General features: G+C 44.5%; 2 protein-coding genes and 1 long non-coding RNA gene across 4 annotated transcripts in view; 2 read left to right on the forward strand and 1 right to left on the reverse strand.

The window, feature by feature from the left end:
* Positions 1 to 3,110, reverse strand: part of KLHDC1 (kelch domain containing 1) — a 20,463-nt gene extending 17,353 nt beyond the window's left edge. Inside the window, exons 1-2 of the mRNA XM_027704012.1 lie at positions 2,850 to 3,110; positions 481 to 551 (exon numbers count right to left, since the gene is read on the reverse strand). Coding sequence (XP_027559813.1) covers positions 481 to 551; positions 2,850 to 2,951 — 173 coding nt within the window. The 5' untranslated portion in view covers positions 2,952 to 3,110. The remainder of the gene's footprint in view (positions 1 to 480; positions 552 to 2,849) is intronic.
* Positions 3,111 to 3,182: 72 nt separating this feature from the next.
* LOC113977685 lies at positions 3,183 to 3,722 on the forward strand. The gene is made up of 2 exons (XR_003537396.1): positions 3,183 to 3,256; positions 3,600 to 3,722. It is a non-coding gene; the product is annotated as an uncharacterized LOC113977685 (long non-coding RNA).
* A 783-nt stretch (positions 3,723 to 4,505) lies between these two features.
* POLE2 (DNA polymerase epsilon 2, accessory subunit) lies at positions 4,506 to 20,995 on the forward strand. 2 transcript variants are annotated; one of them, XM_027704005.1, is made up of 19 exons: positions 4,506 to 4,791; positions 8,204 to 8,304; positions 9,745 to 9,820; positions 10,830 to 10,907; positions 11,646 to 11,739; positions 12,137 to 12,211; positions 12,475 to 12,558; positions 13,052 to 13,108; positions 13,511 to 13,559; positions 14,474 to 14,546; positions 15,026 to 15,198; positions 16,777 to 16,866; positions 17,048 to 17,102; positions 17,424 to 17,483; positions 17,566 to 17,643; positions 18,045 to 18,153; positions 19,559 to 19,735; positions 19,841 to 19,908; positions 20,834 to 20,995. In XM_027704005.1, exons 1-19 carry the CDS (start codon positions 4,616 to 4,618, stop codon positions 20,850 to 20,852), a joined length of 1,692 nt encoding a protein of 563 aa, XP_027559806.1. In that variant the 5' UTR covers positions 4,506 to 4,615; the 3' UTR covers positions 20,853 to 20,995. The 2 variants fall into 2 exon arrangements, with proteins under 2 accessions (XP_027559806.1, XP_027559807.1); XM_027704006.1 differs by lacking the exon at positions 4,506 to 4,791 and adding an exon at positions 6,456 to 6,552.
* The last annotated feature ends 295 nt before the right edge of the window (positions 20,996 to 21,290 follow it).

Consider the following 21,290-nt stretch of genomic DNA (forward strand, 5'->3'; position numbering starts at 1 on the left):
GAGAAAAAAGGGGAGAAGAGAAAAAAGGGGAGAAGAGAAAAAAGGGGAAGTTCTGAGTTATTTCTGAGTTGCATCGTATTGTGCAATTAAATAATGACAAAAAATATATATAACTGTAAATAGACTAAGAACCCAAGTATCCAGTGTTCAACTGTTCATTCCAACATAGAAGTTTGTGTATGAAGAACTGAGCCAAAATAAACTCCCAAACAAATGCACCTGTTTCAACAGAGCCTTCAGCCAACCATTCCAAACATTCCCTTGAACATAATAATTAGAGTTTAGGAATGAATGTGTTTCCTGGAGTTAATTTGCAAGCATATAGGTCTGTTCTTCAGTCTTTACATTAAACATCTGCTATTTAAACTCAGGGAACATGGCCAATAACTCATATCACCGAAGCCTTTTCACTGCAGTTAATTGCCATCTATGCAAAGATCAAACTTTATATATTAATTAAATATAAATTATGGAACTTGCCATAACCCACTGTCCATTTCATAGATCCAGAGCTCATCATTAGGCAGATAAACTTCATTTTCTTCAATTGACTGAAATGGAAGAGAAATGTGCAAATGTTAAATCAATTATGCCTTACACACCATACATTTTAAGATGAAATGCCAAATCAGGTTACTTAGCAACACAGAATAATCTTAAGGAAATAATCTACCAGAGCACAAGTCATTACTGCTCTGATCATCCCAATTTTAAAACTAATTTATTTTAAAAATAAAGACCTTAATTCCTCACGACCACTTATTAAAGGCACAGATTGACCAGCTTAACGTTTTGCCAAAAAAGATGTGTAACAACATAAACCAGATTTGGAGGTCCTGAATTAAAACTCATTATCTTTTGTTTTGGGAGATACTTCTAATTAGGAGGCAATTCTTGGCATAACGGAGAAGTGTAGAATAAAAAATAGAATGTAAAAAGTGGAACTGAAAGGCACCAAAAGTTACTTGCAGGGGCTGAAAGAAGGAACTTGAAAGAACAAAATCTCAAATATAAAGGAGAAAATTAATTTCTCTGCGTACAAAAACAAAGACTCCTCAACAGAGGTCATTAACAAAGAAAAAACAACTTAGGAAATGATGATGAGGAAGAACAACAAACAGGAGAAGGAAGCCCAAAAGCATTCAGTGCTCATGCTGAGTAACAACTACACCATTAATTATTGCCTTGGCATTAGAAAGAAATTAAAGACTGGGAGGGAAGAAGCAGCCAGAGCCAGTAAATAAACAAATAAATCAAAATTGGATCAAAATTAAAGGAGTGTGAAGAAGTTAAACACAAAACTGAAATTTAATTCTCAACCATTTGGTTACTGATAGTGATCACTCGCCTTCAAATGATACTTTATTATGACTTTCTGAGTTTGAAAGGTGCCAACCAGGCAGGTACATCCTATTTTTGGCACATTTACCCTGCCAGTTCCCTTTCCTTGGGAAGGCTCTGCTGTTCCACACTCCTGGCAGCTTCTGCAACGTGCAGAAGTTGACTCAATTTAATCTGGGTATGTCAGAGGTCGAGCATTTGCTCCAGAACCAGCTCTGAGCAAATGCACTGAGGCCAAAAATAAGTTTGCTGGGCAGCAGCGCACCAACAACATGTTAAAAATGATTTAGCTGTGTAAAGTGCTGCTTAAAGAGCAAGGATTTTCATAATATTCTCAACAAAATATATGTAATATTACTAAAAACATTTGCAAATTTTATCTGCTAAACTTAACACACATTGTCTGTTTTGAATGTGCCACAAACCCACAATTTTTTACAAGAAAACCTTTGAAAACATTGTGCTCACCAGTCCACCCTCAGTTTTAAAGACCAGAGCACATAAAACTAACAAGAATTACCAGTGATTTAAGTGATATATAGTTATTCAGAGTATTACAAAGTTTAAATTCAGGAGCTCCCAACTAGAATTCTTGAGTATGGTAGGACAAGCTTTGCACATTTGAAAGTTGCCCACGAAAAATATAGGTAGAATATTAAATATGTTAATAGAAATACAGTTTCCACCTGATCAAGACAATAACACAAAGCACAGGTATTTTCACATTTTATGGCCAATGTGCACTGTAAATAAAATGAGGTGGCTGTATTTAATGTAGTATCGTTCACAGCTCTCGTTAGGGTGAATTCATAGAGCTAAAAGACAAGGATTTACTTATGGCAGAACCGGAACTGATCTTCCAATGAAAAACAAATAAAAGATGTGGGGGTTTTGCCGGCCACCAGCTTGAGGCGACCGTCACTTTGAGGTGACTTTCTGAGGGAGGAAAACACGCTGTATACACAATTACTAATAAACAAAAACATTGCGGGGACACTCGGGAACAAGAACGCGAATTACACACCGGAAAAAAACCCCGCCGCAAATTACAGCCGTCACCCCGCTGAGGGACACGCGAGTCACCCTCGGAGCGCCGCGGAACCGCGCGCCCGGGGGGGGAGAGGAGAGGAGAGGAGAGGAGGCGAACCGGCTCCACCGGCCCTTCCCCGCACGTGGCGGGTGACGGGGGCGGCTGAAGGCGAGGGGGGGAAGGAGGACGCTGCCCACGGACACCGGGCGCGGGGAAAAGGGAGGAGGAGAGGGACGGGACGGGACGCCCCGAGCAGCCCCCGCGCTCCCCGCCCGTCCCCTCAGCGCCTCCCGCCGCCGCTCGAACGGCGCGCGGCCGCCGCGGCCAATCAGCGCCCGCCCAGCGCTGAGGGGGCGGCTGGGGGACCCCCCCCACACACACCCCCCCGTGCCCCGCCCGGGGCTCCCGGCGCCGCCGCCCCGCTCTCCCGGTCCCCCCCGCCCGGCCCCGCGATCCCCGCGACCCCCGCACGCCTTACCACGTATCCCCCCCACACGTAGAGAAAGTTCCCGTCCACCACGGCGCAGTGTCCGCTGCGCTCCTCGGCCACGCAGAACTGCTCCGCGGGGTCCGCCGCCATCTTAGGGGAGGAGGGCGAGCAGGAGGAGGAGGAGGAGGAGGAGGAGGAAGGGGAAGGGGAGGAAGCGGCCCGGCTGCTTCACGGCTCGGCTGCCTCACGGCTCGCGTCCCGCCACCGCCTCCTCCGGGAGAGGCTGCGGCTCCGGCGCCGGTCGCTCCCCTCAGGCGGACGGGAAGCGAGGAGGGTCCAAAGTGTGGGGCGGCACCCGCCGCTCAGCCCCGCCGCGGGTCCGGAGCGGGGCGGGCGGCGAGCGCGGCATCGGGGGCCGTGACAGGGCTAGGGCTTAATAAAGCCTCCGGGAGGATGTGAGTAAAGACCACGAGAGGAGGAAAAAGGCAGCGAGAACAGGAGGGCTAAACGTAAACCCAGAGTGAGAAGGGAAAGAAGAGCTGGATCTCGGCGTGAGTCAGGAGAGGGGGGAATGGCTTCGCACTGGCAGAGAGTAGGGTTAGATGGGATATTAGGAAGGAATTTTTGGCTGTGAGGGTGGGGAGGCCCTGGCACAGGTTGCCCAGAGAAGCCGTGGCTGCCCCTGGATCCCTGGAAGTGTCCAAGGCCAGGTTGTTCGGGGCTTGGAGCAGCTTGGGATAGTGGGAGAGGGTGGAACGGGATGAGTTTTTACGTCCCTTCCAACCCAAACCATTCCAGGATTCTGTAATAAGACAACCACAGCAGAACTCCCTGTCTCTCTGAAGGTGCAACAAGCTACACTCCTGCCGGAAATAGCACCTATGAAATAGTAGCTGTTATTAATGAAACAGTTGTACAGTAGTTCAAACACTGCCCTTCCAGTTCTTATGCTGTCACATCCACAACCCAGTGAATTCCTGCTGAACTGTGGAATTAATGGAATCCAAAATAAAACAGGTACAGTGCTTCAGAAAGAGGAGTAGAGTCGAGCTTGCGAGAAATTACTTCTTTAGCATCTTGTAAAAGGGCACCAAAACATTATTGTAAAGATTTTCTTGTGGAAGTGGGGTATGTACTTCCTCAGTTGGATCTAGGAGGGAAGACTAAACTGATAATATTAATCACAGAATCATAAAATGTCCTGAGTTGGAAGGAACCCACAAAGATCATTGAATCCAACCCTCAGCCCTACACAGGACCATCCTCAAGAGTCCCCCCCTGTGCCCCAGAGGATCATCCAAACACTCCTGGAGCTCTGGCAGCCTTGGGGCCGTGCCCACTGCCCTGGGGAGCCTGGGCAGTGCCAACCACCCTCTGGGGGAAGAACCTTTTCCTGAGATCCAACCTAAAACTCCCCTGACACAGCTCCAGCCCTTCCCTCAGGTCCTGTCACTGGTGATAGAGAGATCAGTGCCTGTCCCGAACTCTTAAAATGAAGCCATGTACTGACAGTGCATTGGGTGGTGGTTAAAATGCAAGAGTCAGCATTTGGAGTTAAGAAAAACGTGGATAACAGGGAAACTTATCCATAGATCAATAGGTCAGGTAGAGCTACAATGTGCTGTCTCAGGAGATGTGCACAGAGGTTTTGTGAGCAGTGACAGACATGAGAACAAGCTGTTTGTCGTGTTTGGTGTTACAAAATAATTCTATGGATCCAGGTAGATGTGCTGACTGATTGTGGACCATTGGGATCTCTCCACTGGGTCGCTGCTCTCCAGGACCTGTGATGTCCAACAAAGCCGTGGCAGGTGATGGAGACAAGGAGCTGGGAATGGCTTCCAGAGCTCCAGACAGATGGCTCAGTGAAACATAAGCCTGCAGCTCATGCTGGAATACTTTTACATCTCTGGTGGGAGGCTCCAGGCAACCTAAGAGAATCCCAAATACAGCAGGATGCTGTAGGAGTGTGCTTTATATTCCCCACTTGGTCAGAGCTTCAAAGAAAACTATTCCTGGGTGAGAGGCACATCCCTTCTCCAGGTGCACCTTCCTTCTTGAGGCGAGACATGAGCTGAACGGCACAATCAGGTTTTCTTAGAAGGAGAATAAGCAGTAATTTTAGCAAATGGAAGTACTTATGTAAGGATTGGGTTCGTAATTTGCACCCATCTGTGTGCCTGCGATGAAAAATAGATCATATTTCCTACCAAAATAGCTGAGACCTGTCAGATGGCAGCTTTTTGTCTGAAGAGAGTAGCTGCATCTTCACCTGTGAGCTCGCTCCCCGATGAGGAAGAGTGGTTATAAATTATGCAGTTGAGAATGGACTGTAAAAAATAGCTGTCTTTAAATCCCTGCAGACTTTTGAACAAGGAACTTTCTTTCAGTTGCTTTGTGAGCCTTCTGTGAGATCAAGCTGTACTTACTTTGAGAGACAGGGATGAGTGTTTGACTGAAACGTGTTTTTCATCTGGGGAGAAAGGAGCTGCCCTACAAGACTGGAACTGTGGCTGCCCCTGAATCCCTGGAAGTGTCCAAGGCCAGGTTGGATGGGGCTTGGAGCAACCTGGGCTAGTGGAAGGTGTCCCTGCCCGTGGCAGGGGGTGGCACTGGATGGGCTTTAAGGTCCCTTCCAACCCAAACCATCCTAATCCATGATTTCATGTAAAAACAGCCCTGGAGACCATCCTGTGCTTGTCGCCCAAGACAGACCCAGTGGAAGGGGTCTCTGGCCAATGTCTGATTAAAGGTGAGAACAGGAGAAAACAAGGCACCATCCCAGGAGCACAATTCACAGCTCGACGTATTTGATGGATGTTTTGTGGCAGGTAAATCTGAGGCTGGAGAGACTGGACAGGTAAATCTGGACTACTGGTGGTGCAGTGCAACCTGTGCTGGGCCTACAGGGAAAGAGGAGGGGGCAGCAGTGGTGTGAGCTTCTTCATCTGTAAGGCAACAAATAATAATACCGAGGGGAATTGCATTGAGTAACTTGTGTCAGCTGCAGCAAGTGTGTTTCACAGAAAAATGGAACGCTTTAGGTTGAAAAAACTAAGATCATCAAGTCATTCCCCCAGCACTGTCAAGGTCACCACTGACCCATGTCCCCAAGTGTCACATCCACATGGCTTTTAAATCCCTCCAGGGATGGGGACTCCGGCACTGCCCTGGGCAGCTGTGCCAGGGCTGCACAACCCTTTCCGTGAGGAAATTTTCCCCAGTATCCAATCTACCGGCACAACTTGAGGCCGTTCCCTCTCCTCCTGTCCCTTGTTCCCTGGCAGCAGAGCCCGACCCCCCCCGGCTCTCCCCTCCTGTCAGGGGGTTGCAGAGCCAGAAGGTCCCCCCTGAGCCTCCTTTGCTCCAGGCTGAGCCCCCCCAGCTCCCTCAGCCGCTCCTGGTGCTCCAGCCCCTTCCCCAGCTCCGTTCCCTTCCCTGGACACACTCCAGCCCCTCAGTGTCTCTCTCTGAGGGGCCCAGAACTGGACACGGCATTGGAGGTGCCTCAGCCCTGCCCGGCGCAGGGCTCGGTCCCTGCCCTGGCGCTGTGCCCACACCGCCCCTAAGACACCCCGCGGTCGCTCTCCCCGAGGCCCAGCGGGGCCGTCCCGCGGCTCCTCCCGTCGGGGCCGGGCCAGGGCGGCGGGGGCGGCCCCGGCGCGTTTGGCGCCAAGGCCGCCATGGAGCCGGAGCGGCTGCGGCGCCGCCTCAGCTCCGCGTTCCGCCTGCGGGGGCTCCTGCTGCGGCCGTGAGTACCCGCGGGCAGCCCCGGGGCCCGCTCCGGTGCCCGCTCCGCCCGCCGGGATCATCCCCCCGGCGGGGCTCAGGCCCGGGGGCCGGGGTTGTGGGATGGGGTCGGGGCGGCTCCGCACCCCCCGCGTCCCCTCCTCGGGGCGTGGTGATGCCTTTCCCCCCTTCTTCGTCTCCCTTCTGGAATCTCCTCCAAAGGCCTTGTTGTTTTGCCTTTCCTGCTGCTGTGGGCCTCTTCCGTGCCTCTGTCCCTGCCTCCCACCCGTGACCCGACCCACTGCGCCGTGGGTACCACCAAAGACCTGCCCGTGTTCCCCCTTGGAGCCCTCCCTGATGCCGGTGCTGGGTGTTTGGTTGGGTTGTGTTGTCTGATACTCTGCCTGACAACTCTGGGATCTCTTTCCCGAGTTGTGCTTTGCCAGTCCTGTGTTCAGCATCCCCTGCTAGAAGAAGAAATAGTACTTCCAAATGAGGAAACGGCATTCCCAAAGACAGAAATGGTATTTCCAAAGGAGAAAATGGCATTTCCAAAGGCAGGAATGGTATATTTCCAGATATTATAATGTGTATTATTTAGAGATGGCAAGTCAATTAAAAGTGGTTCCTGGTTGCAGTGGAAGGTGTCATGATTTATAGGACAGCCAGGGGCTCCATTGCTCCTATTTTCCCTTCCTGTTTCATATGTTAATATTAGTTCCATTTTGTTTCTGTTGTGGGTGGGATGTGATTATTTTGGACAGTGTCCTGGCACTTTCATTAGCAAGGAGTCCAAGTCCAGAACTCCCGACTCCAGGGTTCCATGGACCGAGACATTTTGAAGATCAGGCTGATAACCAAAACACCATGTTGGTTGGCCAGCAGATGACATTGATAAGAAAATTGTCATCTTTTAACTGCAAGACTGTAGTCTAAGGATAAGGGAAGAAACAGATTTCTAATTCCATGTGTTATTTAGAATTAAAATAATTCCGATCCCAGAGATACTGATAAACTGGAGAGGGTCCTGCAGGGTCTATGAAAGTGGTCATGGGTTGGAAGCTGTGGTGTGTAAGGGAAGTAGGAAGAGCAGTGCTGCATCCAGGTGTGGGGCTTCCAACATCACAAGGATGTGGAGCTGCTGGAGCAAGTCCAGAGGAGGCCATGGAGATGCTCCAAGGGCTGAAGTCCCTCTGCTCTGGAGCCAGGCTGGGAGAGCTGGGGGGGTTCACCTGGAGAAGAGAAGGCTCCAGGGAGACCTGAGAGCCCCTTGCAGGGCCTAAAGGGGCTCCAGGAGAGCTGGAGAAGGACTTTGGACAAGGGATGGAAGGACAGGACACAGGGAATGGCTCACTGGAGATACTCGAGGCTTGGCTCAATGGGGCCCTGCTTTCAGTAGGAGGTTGGACCAGATGGTCTCCAGAGGTCACTTCCAACATGAACTTAAATGTATGGAGCTGAAATTCTCCATATCCCCTTCTTGTGCTCGATGTTTTCAATCCCAATGAGTTTTTTCTTTGACTTAAAGTAGTGCACTATTACCAGTTCTAATTATCTCTACTTTTTTAAACCACAAGCTGTGTAGTGATGATGTGCACAGCTGCCAAAATCAGCACAGCTTGTACAAACTCTGGAATAATTATTGCTTTTTGTTCTTTCTCCACTGGAATTAGGGATGCTCTGAAGTATCTCACTGAAGCTTTTCAGTCCATCAGTGAAGTAGAACTTGACGATGCAATTGAAAATGTCATCGATGCCGTTGAAAAACAGCCACGTGAGTAAACAATTTCTTTTTCTTAGGCAAGTTTATCTGGCACTCAGGATGTTATTTAGACAAAGACAGAGTTAGTGGCAGCAAAGGCACTAAGGTGTCATTGTAGTATAACGGGTTGATTGAGATAAATGTGTTTGTTGACAGTTTGTTTTGTTAAATACTGAAGTTTGCAGTGTCACCAGAAGACATTTATGCCATTTAAAAAGTTGGCAGCCTGGTATGTTCCTGACTTTTCCAAAAGTGGTAAAATTTTTCAATGCCAGTTACTAAAAGTTTGTGTGGACATCTCTGTGCTTGAAACTATCATTTTAAATATTAAAATGGAGAGAGACTATTCACAAGAGCACGGAGTGACAGGACACGAGAGAATGGCTCCAAACTGAAAGAGAGTAGGTTTGGATTGGATATTGGGAAGAAATTCTTGGCTGGGAGGGTGGGGAGGCCCTGGCACAGGTTGCCCAGACAAGCTGTGGCTGCCCCTGGATCCCTGGAAGTGTCCAAAGCCAGGCTGGATGGGGCTTGGAGCAACCTGGGCTAGTGGAAGGTGTCCCTGCCCATGGCAGGGGTTGGCACTGGATGGGCTTTGAGGTCCCTTCCAACCCAAACCATTTTGGGATTCTATGAGAAAATAACCCAAAGAAATAACAAGAAATTAATTCACTCCTTATTCAGTAATCTGGGCCCAGAAAAGGGTTGCTGAGAGGTGTGATCTGAGGGGTCTGGCAGCATGAAACAGGAGTTGTAGCAGCTTTAATTAAAGGATGTGACTGACAGAGGATGCCTGACACGTGTATTTACTGATCAGAGCTTATGAGAACTAGGAAACATGGGCTCACTTCCAGTTTTTGGCCAAGGAGATTCAAATCCATATAAATATGATCTAAATTAAAACCCAGGCCTTAGGTGAGTTCAGGAAACCTTCCCAGCCTATCCTATTTATACCTAATTAAATCCAGAGGGGCACATGCTTGTTCTATTAGTGCTCAGAAATATTTTTAATCTCAATTATCAGTTTAAATCCACAAAGACAACCATGTGCCTGTCTCCAAAATTGTGTTGGAATACTTCCTTGTGACAGCAATCCCTGTGATAATGTTCTGGAACAAAATTAACCTCCAGAATGTGAAAGCTCCGCTCTTAACACATTTGGAGTATATTTGGCAGCTTTGCATAAACTATAATTGTCTTGTTCTCCATGTTTTAGGGAATCAGTGGTGGGCACAGCGTGTTTTTTGCTACAAGTGTGTCCTTTTGGTGACAATATTAAGGGATCCATTTGTAAACACTGTGTGTCCTTGGCTTACAGAAAAGATGCTTATTTTCTTATTTATGCTTATTTAGATTCCTCTGACAAGACTCAACCATTCGTTGTAAAATATTTGAGACCCACTTCCTCGGTGCATTCCACAGTTGTAATCCTTGGGAATTTTTTCTTTCCAGTGTCATCCAACATGATTGAACAACCCACGGTGGAAGCAGCAGTCCAGGAATGCAGCCGGGCGCCGGATGAGACCATGTAGGGTGACACTCGGGCTGTTTTATTCCAGGTTTATGGGTGTGCATTCCCTCATTTCTCCTCGGGAAATAAATGTCAGGCGTTTTCTGCGGCGCTGCACACGCAGTAATTGCTTTTGTGCTTTTTGTCTCCCCGGTGCAGGTTTGTAATGTTCCTCCTCAGAGAGTTTGTTCTCCTGGATTGGCCTCCGGGGAATTCTAAATATAATCTGACGTGCTGGAATTCAAATGCTGTGGTTGTGTGTTCCATGTGGTGCAGGTTGAATATTAACCAATGCTTCTCTTCATGTCTTTATTTGCTTTTCTCTAGATGAAAATTATCTCGGGTTATCTTTGGGCCTTTCCTGTCTGAGAGCACTTTGAAAAGTTTTCCTCCGTGGTGCTTGTTCCTGCTTTTTTGTACAGTTTTCTGAAACCCTGATTGATTTTCCCCCTTCTGATAACGAGCTGTGGAGCAATTACTGCAGTTCCTGAGAACTTTGTGATGGTGATGAATGTGTTTCCTTCAGTGTTTATGTTGTATTGACATTGCAATGCAAAGCATGAAAAGAACTGGTTTGCTGGGCGTGTCAATTGGATACTGTCATCCCACAGCCTCTCAAGATGGAGCAAATTTGGGTTTAACTTTTCTCCTTGTCGTTGGAACCTTTACGATGCAGATGGTTTGAGCGTGACTTTTCTTTGTGGTGCTTTTTATACTTCAGAGGAATCTGTGTGCACAGATCCTCAGTGTCCTGAAGGGAAAAGCTCTACAGATCACAAGGACAACTCTCTTTAATTATTTAATTAGAAGATGCAGTTGTATCCAGTGGATGCAGGACAAAACAGAATATAAAATAGAAAGATGCAGGAGAAATGGTGATAACACGGGGTGACAGCGAACAAAGCAAATGTAATTTTATTCAACATATTATTTGTTACTGTTTGTTTCATCCACTTCATCGAATCACAGAATGGTTTGGCTTGGAAAATAATGTTTGAGTAATGCTGTAAATGAATTCTTGTTTCAGAGAAAATGTTTTCAACATTATTGGAGCCTTTGACATTCCACGTTATATTTATAATGCAGAAAGGAAGAAGTTTCTACCGTAAGTCTTCCATATTTTAAGTTTCAATTACTTCTTGCTTTAAGGAAAAAAAAAAGCCTCTATTTCTATAAGGTTTGAAGTCTGTTTTTAATCTTTCCCTCTTGGGTCTGTTCACCTCAAGCCTGAGTGAGAAAGGCAGTAAATGTTTCAAACCATAAACCATGTTTATGCCATCTAATGAATAAAAAAGACAGTAAGGCTGAGGACATACATCACTAAATGTAGCTTGGGCTTGTTTTTTTCTCGCATTTGGCTGTTTAAATTTTTTTTTTTTAATAAATTTGGTCTGTCTGTTGCGTGTATTTATTTCTTAGTCTGTACCTTGCAGCTCCCTGAAGCCCTGGGGGATTTCTAAGGAGAACTCCAAATGCTGAAATAAAATGAGGAGCAGCTGGTGATTCTGGAGGCTGGAGAAACTGGAGGAATGATACTCTTGTTCACGGCCACTTAAAAGGCATAACTGCTTTTTATAAAAAAAAATGGAGTTCTGCAGAGGCCCACTTGGGTGGAAAGATAAATCTCAAGGCCTGGGAGTTAGGGGGAAAGGAAATGGATGTAGCCTTCAAAATGCAGAAACACAGGAGCCAGAGCAGGAATGTTCCTCGTGGAGTAACTAAATCACTCAGTAGTGTTTGTAGCTTTCGCAGCCTCCCAGAACTTTTAGATCAATAAGTAATTTTTGTGCGTGTGGAAATGTGCCTGTTTTTTAAAACCTCGGCTGTGTTGAACTCCTTGCAGTCTGTCAATGACCAACCTCCCTGCACCGAGTTTGTTTGGGACTGCCAGAGATAAAGCAGAGCTGTTCCGTGAGCGCTACTCCATCCTCCAGCAGGTCAGGAAACGCTGCCTTCCTGTGAGCAGCAGGGGTGTCCTGGGGGATACATCCTAAATCCCCCTTTTCCAAAAATACACTGTGCTATTGCACCTCTTTGCCTCGTGATTTCACATAAACTCTCTTCTCTCCTAGTCAGAAAAAACTTATTTCAGAAAGCATCACAAAATACATTTTTTAGGCTTAGTCTTATTATCCAGCGTTATTGATCATCTATTTCTTGATCATCTATTTCTTGGAAGCAAATTCTTGTCAGAACAACTGATGAATTAAAAATTGATGGATAAAATAGAGTAAGAACTTTATGAAGTGGTTTGCGCAGTGCTTGTAGTGAACTGGCTTTTTGACACTGCTCATTCATTTTTAAACCAAATTACTTCAATTTTGGTGTCTGCAGAGGACTCACAGACACGAGTTGTTCACTCCCTCACCGATCGTGGCTCACCCTGATGACAGCAAGAGCAAATTCCAGGTAAAAAAATCGTGTTCTTTTCATTTTTAATCCAGTTTTAAGCAAAATAATCCCAGCAGCCATTACTGGAAATCTTTTCCTAAACTGTGCTACGTTCAGACACGTGCCCCTGATTTTTCTAATGAGCCTGTATCCTCTCATTTGTGTATTTATGAGAGCTCATTTGTGTATTTATATAAAACATGTGCTGAGTGGTGCCTTGTCTGGAGGGCACCTGGAGGGTTTGATTTGGTTCTGATTTGATTCTTTGCCTTTGGTTCCAGCTAAAGACAGTAGAAACTCTCCTGGGCAACACAGCCAGAGTGGGAGAAGTGATTGTGCTTGGGATGATCACTCAGCTTAAGGAGGTGAGCTCCTTCCTCCTTTTATTTGTGAGTTACAATATGTCAGAAAATGAGAGCACCTAAATATCTCACCAGTGGATCCATTCTAATGGACTTTTCCACCAGCAGTTGGTGCCAGTGTGAGAGGGGAAAATGTCTTTGTCTTCTCACTGCAGAATTTTGTAATGCTTTGTGTCAGCAACCAGAACCAGTCAGAACTTTTAGGCTTGTCCCTTCCTGAAGGGCTGAAGCTTCCAGTGACTGTGTTTGGACTTGGCATCTCCTTGGACTGTGATTTTAGGGGAGGGAGGCACCAGCAGTCCCAAGTGCAGCAGCTCAAAGGGAACCTGCTGAGATACACTTACTATAAACTACATTATTTTCAGTTCTGCCAGTGTGTTCTAAGCTTACAATATTAAACCCAGCCAAGTTATTTGTAAATACTGACTGATAGATGCCTCTCATGGAAGCATTTATGTGTTTGGGTGTATTTTGCTTTATTAAATCTGCTTTTTAGGGGAAATATTTCCTAGAAGACCCCACAGGAGTCGTCCAGCTAGACCTCAGTAAAGCAATATCCTTTTTCTGTGATGGAAGAGCTGAAGGAATTTCCTGTAGACCTGCAGAATTTTAAATTGAATAGTAAATCAATACTGACCATTAAAAATTATATATTGAGAATTGCAGCGCTCTCTTTCTCCCCTGTGTTTCAAATTCCTTGGCTGCTGCAGCTCCCTGCCCTTTCTCCTAGGACAAGGTCAGTACTCCTTCTAGTGGAAGCAGAGCCTGTTCCTGGTTTTGGGCTCTTTATGGACTTACCTGCTCAGATTCCAGGGAATTTCCAGGCTCTTCAGGCAGCCTGTGAACTTTCAGTAGCATCCAAATACATTACACCAGCTGCAAAGCAGATTTGGGCTAAAGAACCTACTTTGAGAGTCCTGATCTAAGAAAAATACATTCCTTAACCTTCCTGCACCAGTTCCACAGTGGGTTATACACTGAATCCTGCTTTGTTCTGGCAGAAGGTAAAGCAGGGGGGATTGTTTTTAGCTTGTGATAAATTATTCTGTTCAGGCTGTCACTGCCAGATGTGGCTGAATGGACAAGTCTCATGTTAACAAGGTTTTACATAAGTGAGTCTGTGGCTGAGATTTTTGGCCATAAACCTGTTCCTTTGTGGGGTCTGGAGAGGCAGAGAGCAGGAATTTGAGGGTTTCAGGGTGTTGGGGGGGGATGTGAGTACCTGTAGCAGCTTTGAGGGTTGGCCTCAGCCTGGCTCCAACGTTGGAGGAGTTATGACTGGATTGGGAAGATAAACTAGGATATCCAAACAGTGTGATTTAACAGTCTGAAAATGCTGCTTTGTGTTGGCACAGCTCGGTCCTTCAAAGGCTTTGAAGAGTCTTCTCCTTAAGATGATGTCAGGCTTTGCAGTTTGGGAGCCTTGTTCTGGCACAAAAATGGCTGTTCCTGTTTGTGGAATATTCCTCTGTGCAATATGCACAATCTCAGTCTGTTTTCTAGTGTGTTCTGTGTTTAAAATTTAGAGAGTGAATAGAAGTTGGGAGCACAAATGATAGTGGGGACAAGTGTCGCCCTGTTCTAAAAGGTGGGACAGTCCTTGAGACAAAGTGCATTTGATGGGGACTCTTCCAGGGCAGGGCCAGCAGAAATGATGGTTGAGGAGGTTGTTTTTGTGGCTGTGCAGCAAATCCATCCAGAGAAGTGTGTGGGGTTAACAAAACACTTGGTTTCTTGCTCAGCCTGTTTTCCAGCCAGGTCCTTCCGTGGCCTGGTTCTGGGACTGGTGCTATCACAGGAGGGATGGATGGAGGCTGGGAATAGCTGTGCAGCACAGCTGCCAACCCTCTGACTAATGTCTGGGACATGGGGCTGTTAGAAAGACTAAAGGTTATTTTGCTGTTCCAAAATCTCTCAGGTTGGTACGAAGATGAAGTTTTTCATGTGAACGCTTTTGGATTTCCGCCCACTGAGCCTTCTGCTACCACGAGGTATAAAACTGACTTTTGGCAGCCTCACTCCTTATTTTCTTCAGGGTTTCTAAGTAAGATCATTATTATTTTAAAATTTCTGTGACATTCAAGTATGTTATTTGTCCTCCTCCCCAAATGCTTCAAAATAAACACAGTTTTAAGGAAGCAATTCCAGGACTTGCTGCTCTGCTTGGACCAGCACTAAAGCTTGGAGTGTTGGCAGAAAAACCCTTCCAAAGGCCTTTGGGCTCTGCATATCAATTGAAATCAGGATCTAAGCCCTTCTCAGTTGCAAAACTAGGGAATTGTTACTTGGGAATAACAATTTTCTTGTTTCTTCAAGAGTGGATCATAGAATCCCCAGAATCCCAGAATGGTCTAGTGGAAGGTGTCCCTGCCCATGGCAGGGGGTTGGAATGAGCTGAGCTTTAAGATCCCTTCCAACCCAACCCATTATGGGATTCTCTGATCTTAATTTGAATATTTGAATGATGTAGAGCCTTCTATGGGAACATAAACTTCTTTGGAGGCCCTTCTTCATCGTCCGTAAAGGCTTCTGCCAAACTAAAGCAGCTGGAGGAAGAGAATGAAGATGCCATGTTTGTGTTCCTTTCTGATGTGTGGCTGGACCAAGCAGAAGTGCTGGAAAAGCTTCACATGATGTTTTCAGGTGGGTGAGAATTGCTTTGACTCTAAACCTTGTTTTCATCATTTGTTTTCATAAATTCATAGTACTAACAGTGCTTTGGCCAGTAGCCATTTTATGTGCTGTGACAAGAACGTTTCTCTTGCTCCTGAAAGTTCTTCCTAGGCTTAGTTTTAAGAAAACTCTTGTTTCAGAGAGATGAGCACTGCTTCCCACTGCCAGAGGGCAGGGTTAGATGGGATATTGGGAAGCAATTGTTGGCTGGGAGGGTGGGGAGGCCCTGGCACAGGTTGCCCAGAGAAGCTGTGGCTGCTCCTGGATCCCTGGAAGTGTCCAAGGCCAGGTTGGAGCAACCTGGGATAGCGGAAGGTGTCGCTGCCCATGGCAGGGGGTTGGAAGTGGATGAGCTTTAAGATCCCTTCCCACCCAAACCGTTCCGTGATTCTGTGAGTAGAAATGTTGACAACACTGGGATAACAAAGCATCTGTGAATTGCTTCTCTGTATTCCCGAGCAGTTTAGGAACAGCTTGTCCTGTCAGCCTTAGATAGAATGGAAGTGTGAGAGGGTGGCTGCTTTAAAAATAAACAACACTACATTAAGGGGGGGAAACTGCTCCTCACCTAAAGAGAACTGGACACGAATTAACACGCTCATCCAGAAGCTACAAAACCAGTTCAGTATCTGGATCAGAGCTGGCAAATCCTTGGAGCAAAGGATTGGACCCGATCCAAGATTTCAGGTGCCGAGGTGATAAAGGGGCTCTTGTCGGTGAGGTTCGTGTGCTGAACTCACCCGGCAAAGATGCAGACACTGCATTTCCTATTTCGGGGTTTTAATAGGCAAGTGATTACCTTCATAATTATAACCTAAGAGCAATAGCTGAGTGGAATAGCAAGGAAAATATTGATGAGCCATTTCTCTGGGATAAGCAATTCTGTTCTGTTTACCAACCCGACCGAAAACCACTGAAGTAAATCCGAGTCTGGTCCTGCATGTGAGGAAAATGGAGAGTAACTGGGATGTGAGATGAATGCCTGAGTAGATGTTTCTATTTTTATTTTAGGGATGGGAATCAGGTTTCTTCTTTCACCCATTGCTGTGAAGCCTTGTGTTTCTGGGTGATTAGGGAGATTGTCAGGATTCATCAGATCCTTAAATTATTCAGGCAATTCCAGTTACTGTTGCTTTATAATGCCAAAGAATGAATTAAATATTGGTAGAGCCTTGAATTAGAGTGATCATGGAGGTTAATAGCAATCCATTGCTGCCTACTTGCTGTTTTTCTCTTTAAGGAACTAGTACATTTAAAAATTGTATTATTTATCATATTGCATGTTGTATTGTTCTCTGGACTGGGTCAGCAGTTGGATACACAAAAACAACGTTGAGGCTGGGCTCCCTTGAAGTGCCATTTGTACACTGTCATCACCCTTTTTAAGCTAAAACCAGCCTGTATCAAGAAAATAGTTCATGTGTATTTATAGCAGCAGAGCTTGAAGTGCCGTTTCAGTTTCTGCCTTTTCATGGAAGGGGCTGGAAGCTGAGTGCTGGAAGATACCAAAGTGAATGGAATATAGTCACAGATCCTCTGTTTTCCCAGGTTATTCCTCTGCACCTCCCACCTGCTTTTTCTTCTGCGGAAATTTTTCATCGGCGCCATATGGAAAAAATCAAATTCAGTCACTGAAAGGTAGGGGAGTCTCTGTAAACACTCAGACACGTGCACTAAATTAAAATAATGATGGCAAACAAAGGAAGAGAGCAGAAAATAAACCCTTGTTTTCCAAGTGACACATTTTTAATGCACTGAAGTGGAGGGGTGATTCATGTTTATTATCTAACCAGGTGTTCTGTTTTTTTCCTGACTCCAGGTTCTTTGAAGGCCCTTGCAGATATTATATGTGAACACCCCAGCATTCATAAAAGGTACAGAGCAAAGGGAAACATGTTTATTTTGTGAAACCTTTTAATTGCTTTAAGATAGCAAGAGATAACCGTATTTTCTCTTTGCTGTGAGCCAGCTGTGATCAGATAACGAGCTGGTTTTGTAACAGGCCTGCAAGTTTGTTTTGGGAGCAGTGTGAGGCTTTGATTTTATCTGAAATAGCTGGGGCATGGAAACTGCTAATGAGGGAGCCCAGGTCTCTCCCTGGAATATTTTTTTTCTGGCTCCTGGTCTTTGAATTCCTGGCATTAGACCTACTTTCTACAGTCTGTGTAAAAGTGATACCTTTTAACTTTTTACAGTAGTCGATTTGTGTTTGTCCCTGGCCCCGAAGACCCCGGTCCTGGTTCTATTTTACCAAGGTCAGTTTGCTCAAGAATTTGGAGTTAAATAGTTAAAGAAGGGAAGAATTTTTGTTGATCCATCTGCTGCTATTTATTTTAGACCTCCCCTGGCTGAAAATATTACTCAGGAATTCAGACAGCTGGTGCCATTTTCAGTTTTCACCACAAATCCTTGCAGGTAACGGTGCAAGTGCTATTTTTATTTATTTGTTTATTTTACTAAATGACTGATCTATGTAATTTTCAAAACCTACAAATTTTGGAAAAATTGGTCTTAAATTTGTCAAACTAATAGAATTCTTCACATGCATGAATTGCAACTAGTTCTAAATACATTAAGACATAAATAAATCAGTGATGAAAGTCAACAGAGCTAGAAATTTGACAGTGCTATAAAAATCCTGCTCAAAAGCATCATGTCTTTCTGAATCTGGAGGAAATGAAGGGAAGATGGGTAAATATTATTTTAATTCAAATGTGCTTTTTTATTTGGCTCTGTTAGAGGGAGATCAACTTCATAATGCAGCTCCCTAGTTTTTAGGTTCATCTTATTTAATTTCATTACTGTTTTCCACTTAGGATTCAATACTGCACCCAAGAAATTATCATCTTTCGTGAAGATTTGGTCAACAAAATGTGCAGAAACTGCGTCAGGTTCCCCAGCAGCAACATGGACATTCCCAACCACGTGAGTGAGTTGTGTTGAGCACCTTTTGCCAACATTTTTGACCTCTTTATTGATCAGCAGGTCTGGATTTTGGGTGCTCTGATCCTCATTTTCACAACACATGCAAGAGGAACCCAGAGGGACTGGAAGGAGGATCTGTACATTTAGTATTTTTACCTTTCTTTACATTTTGACGGTAAAATATCTCAAACCATGATACTTTCAGGTGGTATTGAGTCACTCTGTCACACTGCAGGTGCCCCTGAACACAAAACTTCCTAGCAGCCAATTTTCTGTGCACCAACCATGAATGTGTACCAAGAAACGTTGATTCCTAAAGGCAAAGTTGAATACAAATTAATTTTTTTGAAGATTTGACTGGTTATCCAGTGCCATTTGCAGTAAAGCAGCATGTCACTTTTCAAAAAATTCATCTGCTGGTTTTGTCTTCTCACTTGAAGTCTTAATCCTGCTTTTTATACATCAAATTATGGCTCTAGTTAATGAACCCTCAGCAGGAGCTGATGGGATTTACTGATATAATTGGATGAGAATGAAGCAGGTAGTGCTGGCTCATTGCAGTGATGGATGGAACCTGGTTTTATTTATTTTAAAGGGGGTTTTTTTTGTTTGCTTGACTCAGAAACTTGGTTTAGCTCTTTCTTCCTTCATCACAACAGTGCTCAGTGTCTTTGTGAACTCACAGTGACAATGATGTACCTTGGTTTTGGTGTGCACATTTGCATTCCTGTCACTTCCCTGTGCTCACAGAGGGCTTTCTTTTCAGGAAGGAATCATGAAAGAAATGTAGAATTATGTATAGAAACCCTTTCTGCAGATGCTTTTGCATACTCCACTTTTTTTCTGCCTTTTTTGGACTCTCACTATTTCTTTTTAATTCAATCATGTTAAAAAACGAGGGAAATTTTGTTGCTAAGAAAGGAATCGAAATCATTTGGGAATTAAATGATTTCTTCAGTTCAGGGGAAAGACTGTTAAAGTGTGGATTTTGTTGTTAACTAATACTGTAAGGAAAGCCATGGGGGAAAAAAACCAATCTATAAAATGAAATTTATGGCATTGTTGGTACTTCCTGGGCTGAAGGAACAGGTAAGTAGATTTTCTTGGAGAGTCTGAACGCTCAAGTGGTTTTGATACCTTCAAATATTGCCTGATATGCTTTAGAAAAGACTTTGTGTATTGAAAAACCCCACAATACCAAAATGAAAAGAGCAGCTGAGTGCTGTAGGGGAGCTGCTTCTTTCCCCCAGAAATTATTAACGATCAGAGGGAGTCAGATACAAAAAAAAAAAAAAGAAAACATCTTCAAGTTCAAAGCTTCTTTATTAACAAGCACTGGCATCTGTAGGAATGAATTTGACTTGAAAAGCAGCGTTCAAACCAACGATTTCTGCTTCCCTTGCAGTTTGTGAAGACCATTTTGTCCCAGGGCCACCTGACCCCGCTCCCTCTCTACGTCAGCCCCGTGTACTGGGCCTACGACTATTCCCTGAGGGTTTATCCCGTGCCAGACGTGCTCGTGGTGGCAGATAAACACGACCCCTTCACTGTCACCAACACCGACTGCCTCTGCATCAACCCTGTAAGATTCCCTGGGGCCTTCCCAAAATGAAAATTCCAACGTGTTTCCCACCATCTGTTCAGTGTTTTACTTACACAAGTGTGGTTTATACGTTTTTCTTTAAAGGGTTCGTTTCCAAGAAGCGGATTTTCCTTCAAGGTGTTCTACCCCTCCAACAAGACAGTTGAAGACAGGTAAATCTATTCACTTTCTGATATAAAATGAAATGTTTTCTTATGTTCTGACTTCCTAATTATCAGGAGGAACACAGAAAATTGATAACATAGAGTGAATGTTTTAGCAGTTTAACTGACTTATGCTTCATACTTAGGCAGGGTAAGAAATCCAAATGTCCACAAGTAATAAATTTAGAAATTGCAGTCAGATATCAATGATGGGAAGCAGAATGCAGAAGTAAAAGGAAAGATGACTGGATATTTTAGCAGTTTAACTGACTTCTGCTTCATACTTAGGCAGGGTAAGAAATCCAAATGCCCAGAAGTAATAAATTTAGAAATTGCAGTCAGATATCAATGATGGGAAGCAGAATGCAGAAGTAAAAGGAAAGATGACTATGCTGTATGATTTTCAACAATTGAAACCTGATTGGGAAACAGATTTGTTTCTGGGGATGATGCTTGTTACATAACTTAATTAAATTTAGGAACAATTCTTGGTTCATTTTGTGATCATCTTCAAGCCCAGAAGCCACTTTCATGGTCTGATTTCACATATTTTTAAATCTGTACTTATTCATTCCAACTGTGGCCTTTCACTGACTGGAAAAAGACCAGCTGCAACACCAAAAAGTATTAAAAGTATCAAAGGCCTTACAATGGATGAAAATTTGCCTGTTTGAAATAATGATCGTATAACGTCATAGGAAAAGCATAAATTTATCTTGTCTTATTGTTTCTTGCCTTGATACAGAAGCCTTCCAAGGGAATTAATAATGAATCAGCCCATGTAACCTTTATTTGAATATAAAAAATACCATACTTTAGGTCTTTAAATAGTTTAAAACATTATCAAGTCTTTAATAGAGCAAGACATAGAATAGTGTTGTGAACTATCTTTAGGAAAAAACCCCTAAATATTGTTTTTCTTTGGTATTTTCAGCAAGCTTCAGGGGCTCTGAATTTCTGCAAGATGGCAAAAAAGGAGCAAGCCCATGTGAAGCCAACTCCAGCTCTTATTTTTTAGATGTCTTGATTTTATGATGTTATGGACTTTTTATAATAAATGTCAAATTTTGTTCACAAATAAACTTTTACAGGAAAAGACACTGGTGTCAGTTTAAAGTGTAGAGTCAGAGTCAAGAATTGACAAAGCATAGAAAAAGGCAACTGTGTATAAAACAGGAAAGATCTGTCTTTAAAAAAAGAAATTAAGGATAGGGAGAACTTTGTCTAGTTGAACTGAGAGCTGGTTATCTGCAGGAGATACTGGGAATGTGGAATAGGATTTGTCTTTGGATGGGAACGGTCCAGAAAAGATTTGTGAGGTGTTGTTTGATGGCAGTACATAATCTGTTTGCAGATTGTGTTACGCAGATAGGGAAAGGAGAGGTAAGATA

The sequence above is a fragment of the Neopelma chrysocephalum genome, unplaced genomic scaffold, assembly GCF_003984885.1.
Source record: "Neopelma chrysocephalum unplaced genomic scaffold, ASM398488v2 Primary Assembly neopelma1_253, whole genome shotgun sequence".
NCBI lineage: Eukaryota > Metazoa > Chordata > Aves > Passeriformes > Pipridae > Neopelma > Neopelma chrysocephalum.